This window comes from Staurois parvus, unplaced genomic scaffold (assembly GCF_062004578.1).
Source record: "Staurois parvus isolate SC_StPar_1 unplaced genomic scaffold, SC_StPar_1.0 ptg002113l, whole genome shotgun sequence".
Lineage (NCBI taxonomy): Eukaryota > Metazoa > Chordata > Amphibia > Anura > Ranidae > Staurois > Staurois parvus.
Window position 1 is genome coordinate 998,369 of NW_028319909.1, and position 5,705 is coordinate 1,004,073.

Genomic DNA, 5,705 nt, shown 5'->3' on the forward strand with positions numbered 1-5,705 from the left:
GAGATCATAGGGCCCCTTTGTCCTTGCCCAAACTCAAAAAAGCCTTTGAAAAAGGTACCAGGGGCATCTCATGGGGCCCCCTACTGACCCCAGGCCCTCGAGCAGTGCCTGAGTTTCCAAATGGTCAGTCCACCCCTGCTTGCTACTGTGATCTCCTGTTACCGATTTGGCTTGTTCCTGGACCTGTCTTCTCTGCCTGACTCCTGATCTGACCCTGGCTTGGCTAACGTATATTCTCATCTGCTCTCCTGATCTGACCTTGGCTTGGCTAATAGATGTTCTCACCTGCTCTCCTGATCTGACCTTGGCTAATAGATGTTCTCACCTGCTCTCCTGATCTGACCTTGGCTAATAGATGTTCTCACCTGCTCTCCTGATCTGACCTTGGCTAATAGGTGTTCTCACCTGCTTTCCTGATCTGACCTCGGTTTGACTAATAGATATTCTCACTTGTTCTCCTGTGCATGACCCCAGCTATCTTATTGACTATGTCTGCTCCAATGTCGACCTGGCATCTGACCTTGGCTTTGAACCAACTACTCTGTGGACCTCTGGTACCCTGAAGGCTTGCATACCTCTCATGGACACCACCTGTCTGCAGACACCATTCCAGTGCATCAGCTGTGTTCCTGGGTGTACCTCTGACAAGCAGTCCTACAGGTGACCCGTGCTGCTTTGGGTCTGACTGCTTCTGTCCCATACCTAGGGAAGTCTGGAACTTGCCTGCAAGTAAAGCCTTCTCTCCATTGGCCTCTAACACCAGGTATGTGATACCCAGGAGGATGTAATAGAGCAGCCAGTGTGAGTCCATTGGAGCTCAGGCACAGAGAATCAGGTGAAATTGTGGGCCTTCAGCCAAGGATGCCATAACCACCGTGAAGACCGGACCAGAAGCAACATCCAATGGGAACGCGAGGATAAGTCAGGTGACGCATTTCAAAGCTTCTGCTTTTTCTTCAGACCTCTGGAAAATGCTCTATACTTACCACAGTTGTGAGTAGTGATTTGGCAATTTTTAATAAATGTTTTTTAATACTGCACTTAGGCTGGCGCCCCCTTCTGTTCCTTTTCTCATTTCCACAGAGTTTCTCTTCACTCTATGGGGAGCTTCCACAATATAGTGCTCGTTCTATGGACTCTATAGACTTGTAATTGATGCTGATTGATATTGCATTTTTATGTGATGGTGCTCATTGTCACGCCATTTACACGTGTTGTTTTTAAAGCTTTTGAAAGAGGCTCCAGAATTGGATCGGGGGAACGTAGGAGACTTTGGTCACCAGAGAGGTGAGCATACAGTAAGCGCTCCTCTACTGCAGAGACCTTCCATTGTCATTTTTTAGAGACTTGACTGGCCCCCTTATATTAGTCTCTCCTTATTAATTTTAGGTTTTTTTTTTTTACAGAAAAACATGGAAGTGGCAACATTTAATCGATCTTTGGACAACAATACCACATGGAACAATTATTTCAGTCAACCCACTGATAATGACACTGCATGGAACCATCACACTTTATTCTATGTTCCACCAAATCTTTTTCCATTTCTTAAAGCCTTCTGTATACTTTGCTACAGTATCACATGTATTGTCGGAATAGTAGGAAATTGCTTAGTCATCTGGATTGCTGGATTCAAGATGAGGACTGTCAATGCGTTGTGGTTCTTGAACCTGGCAATAGCTGACTTGATATGTTCTGCTTTCCTACCTGTTCGGATAGCAGAATGGGCTTTGTTCAGCTTATTTCATTATCCCCAAGAGCTGTGTCTTGTTAGCTCCATCGTATTGGTTTTTAGCATGTGCAGCAGTGTCTACTTCCTAACAGTCATCAGTGTTGATCGTTGTGTGTCTGCCATGTGGCCGATGTGGACAAGAATACACCGAACACTCAACATGGCCCGTGCGGTATCAATTATTACTTGGGTGGTTTCTTTGCTCTTGAGCGCTCTTATTGGCACTTATTATTTTGAAATTGATTTTTCAGACTGTGCTCCGAAGAATGCTCAAATGGCTTTCACCGCTGATCACCTCGTAAAAAGTTTACGATTTATCAGATTGGCTTTAATGTTTGTGATACCTTTCGCCGTTATAATGATTTCTTACGGCCTCATTTTTTATAAGCTGAAAAAACTGATAAAAAGAAGATCTTGCCAGTCTTATCGGATGGTCATCACTGTAGTGATCTGTTTCTTCATCTGTTGGTTTCCGTATTATACTTGGCCGTTCATCTACATTGGTCATGAGAACTCCCAGTTAGATAACCTGATAAATGAAATTGCTATATGCCTGGCTTACTTCAACAGTTGCATCAACCCTGTTCTTTATGTGTTGTTTTCTCAAGACTTTAAGGACAACTTTTTTAAGTCCATCCCAGCTAGGATGGAGACTGTCTTTTCTGATAGGTGCGAACTCCGGAGTGGTGAAGATGTTGGCTTAGAAACTGTTGAACTTGGTCTTCAAAGCATGTGAAAAATGTTTAATGTAGTATTAAACCCCCAGCCAGGGGCGGACTGACCATTTGGAAACTCGGGCACTGCCCAAGGGCCCGAGGTCAGTAGGGGGCCCCATGAGATACCCCTGGTACCTTTTTCATAGGATTTTTTGAGTTTGGGCAAGGACACAGGGGCCCCATGATCCCCTATTGCCCGGGGGCCCCATGAGTTGTCAGTCCGCCCCTGCCCCCAGCATTTTTTAGCATTAACATTGAGTACAATAAAATAAACACACCCCAGTAAATTAAATGTTAAAAGTCTTACCCGAAAGCATGCAGTTTACAACTACCAGTGCCGCTTCCCTGAACTTCTAGTCTCCACAGGAAAGAGTTAACAGTGAAAAGAGCAGTCTTGAGTCAGTTTATTAGGGAGGAGTAGGGGTGAACCTTGCCATCCTAGACTATGGAGCTGTGTGTTTCCATTGATGCACACAATATAAGGGGGGCACAGCAAGGGTGGCTCCTTAGGATGCTGCAAGCGAAAGGAGCCACTCAGAACCAGGAAACCTGGAACAGCAGTCATGGCATCAGCCTAAACAGGGACATAGGCAAGGATTTAAGGATGAATAAGCTGCATTCTCAGTAAGTGATTAAATCAGCTGCTGAAAGTGCTGAAAAAATGAGGGTTCAATATTACACTAAAATGGTTCTGAAAGCTGAAGGTATTTTACCTTCATGTACTCTTTGCATGAAGATAAAACCTTCTGTGTGCAGCTCACCCCCCCGGCCCCACCAATCATTATCTGAGCCTGATCTCGATCCAGCTCCTGCTCCCCCGGCTCCCTCCCTCCTCATTGGCTTAGAGGCAACAGCGGGAACCATTGGCTCCTGTTGCTGTCAATAACAGCCAGTGGGGAGGGAGCAGGGCTGAGCCATGCTCTGTGTGTCTATGGCTCAGGATCAAGACTGCATATGCGCCCCCAGAGCAAGCAGCTTACTATAGGGCACACAGCAGGGGGAGGAGCCAAGAGTTCTGGCAGCCCAAGAAGATGAGAATCAGGGCTGCTCATTACACAGAGCAGGTAAGTGTGACATGTTTAGTATTTAAAAAATAAATGTTACCTTTGGTTTCACTCTAGTGATATCAGATATCACATTAGTGCCCCAGAAAGCTGTGGGCAAAGGAAATTGGGGGGGGGTTGCAAACTTTTGCATAGATTGCCTGGGAGTGGGTATCTGTCAAAACTAAGTTGCTCCCCCTCCTAAAAGCAATAGTGTGCAAAAGAGTTAGAGGATGGGGGGAGGAGCTAGGAAAGTGGAACTTCCCTTTTTAGGTGAAGTTCCTCTTTAAGGTAAAAAATGTTTAGGCTTTAGAACCACCTAACTCCATATTTTTCATCATGTCACATGGGACACGTGTGTTTAGGGTGTAACATGTAACATGATGCTCAGTGTAACTTCCCCCCCCAACAGCAGCGGTCACGTTCGAATTTTGCCCCATGCACAACCCTACCTTTCATTTATAGAGTCCTCTAGACTGGCAGCCCAACTTGTAGTTCTCAATGGAACACAAATGCAATGATCACCGCACTCGTAGTCAATGGACACTTCCTCCTAATTGAAAGAGCTGGATGAAGAATGTGCAGGAGCCCCGGGATCCCCTAATCACATCTTTAAAGGCTGCAATAATAAATGCACATTCAGGCCTGGATTCTTTCTTGTATACACAGGATATAACTGGTTACTAACATTTATAGGTAAAGTTGATCCAGGGAATATCCGATTGCCTCTCGGGGGATCAGGAAGGAATTTTTTTCCCTGCAGGAGCAAATTGGATCATGCTTTGCTGGGGTTTTTTTTGCCTTCCTCTGGATCAACTGTGGGTGTAGGATTATAACTTTTATTAAGTATATGTAAAACAAGTGAATGCTCATAAATGCATTACATGCACAATTGTATCAAAAAATGCGACTATTTCCAGGTCCACAGTGCTCAACTGATGGCATGGGAAGACCTCCTAGTGCTTTAGACACCTGTTTTTGGATACTATGACGTCTTCCTATGCCATCAGTTGAGCACTGTGGACCTGGAGGTGGTCTCATTTGCATTTTTTGATACGCTTGCCTCTTAGGGGATCAGGAAGGAATTTTTTTCCCCATGCAGGAGCAAATTGTATTATGCTTCGCTGGGTTTTTTGCCTTTCTCTGGATCAACTGTGGGTATAGGATTATAACTTTTGTTAAGTATATGTAAAACAAGTAAATGCTCATAAATCCATGACATGCACAAGCATATCAAAAAAAGCGACCACTTCCAGGTCCACAGTGACAAGGAAGACCTCATAGTTCTTTAGATGTCTGATTTGGATACTATGAGGCCTCCCTATGTCATCAGTTGAGCACTGTGGACCTGGAGGTGGTATTATTCACATTTTTTGATACGCTTGCCTCTCGTGGGATCAGGAAGGAATTTTTTTCCCCATGCAGGAGCAAATTGTATTATGCTTTGCTGGGTTTTTTGCCTTCCTCTGGATCCACTGTGGGTATAGGATTATAACTTTTGTTAAGTATATGTAAAACAAGTGAAGGCTCATAAATCCATGACATGCACAAGCGTATCAAAAAATGCGACCACTTCCAGGTCCACAGTGGCATGGGAAGACCTCATAGTTCTTTAGACGCCTGTTTTTGGATACTATGAGGCCTCCCTATGTCATCAGTTGAGCACTGTGGACCTGGAGGTGGTCTCATTCGCATTTTTTGATACGCTTGCCTCTCGGGGGATCAGGAAGGAATTTTTTTCCCCATGCAGGAGCAAATTGTATTATGCTTCGCTGGGGTTTTTGCCTTTCTCTGGATCACCTGTGGGTATAGGATTATAACTTTTATTAAGTATATGTAAAACAAGTGAATGCTCATTAACGCATGACATGCACAAGCGTATCAGAAAATGCGACCACTTCCAGGTCCACAGTGGCATGGGAAGACCTCATAGTTCTTTAGACATCTGTTTTGGATACTATGAGGTCTTCCTATGTCATCAGTTGAGTACTGTGGACCTGGAGGTGGTCTCAATCGCATTTTTTGATACGCTTGCCTCTCGGGGGGATCAGGAAGGAATTTTTTTTCCCTGCAGGAGCAAATTGTATTATGCTTTGCTGAGTTTTTTGCCTTTCTCTGGATCAACTGTGGGTGTAGAATTATAACTTTTGTTAAGTATATGTAAAACAAGTGAATGTTTATAAACGCATGACATGCACAAACGTATCAAAAAGT

At 44.3% G+C, this 5,705-nt stretch overlaps 1 protein-coding gene across 1 annotated transcript; it reads left to right on the plus strand.

Moving 5' to 3' along the window:
* Nucleotides 1-1,412: 1,412 nt before the first annotated feature.
* Nucleotides 1,413-2,856, plus strand: LOC149432690 (C3a anaphylatoxin chemotactic receptor-like). The gene has a single exon (XM_089665018.1). It carries the CDS (start codon nt 1,413-1,415, stop codon nt 2,466-2,468), a length of 1,056 nt encoding a protein of 351 aa, XP_089521144.1. The 3' UTR covers nt 2,469-2,856.
* The last annotated feature ends 2,849 nt before the right edge of the window (nt 2,857-5,705 follow it).

Excerpts from the sequence above, each read along its gene's own strand:
- LOC149432690 (XM_089665018.1), top strand. The coding sequence starts at position 1,413 with ATGGAAGTGGCAACATTTAATCGATCTTTGGACAACAATACCACATGG.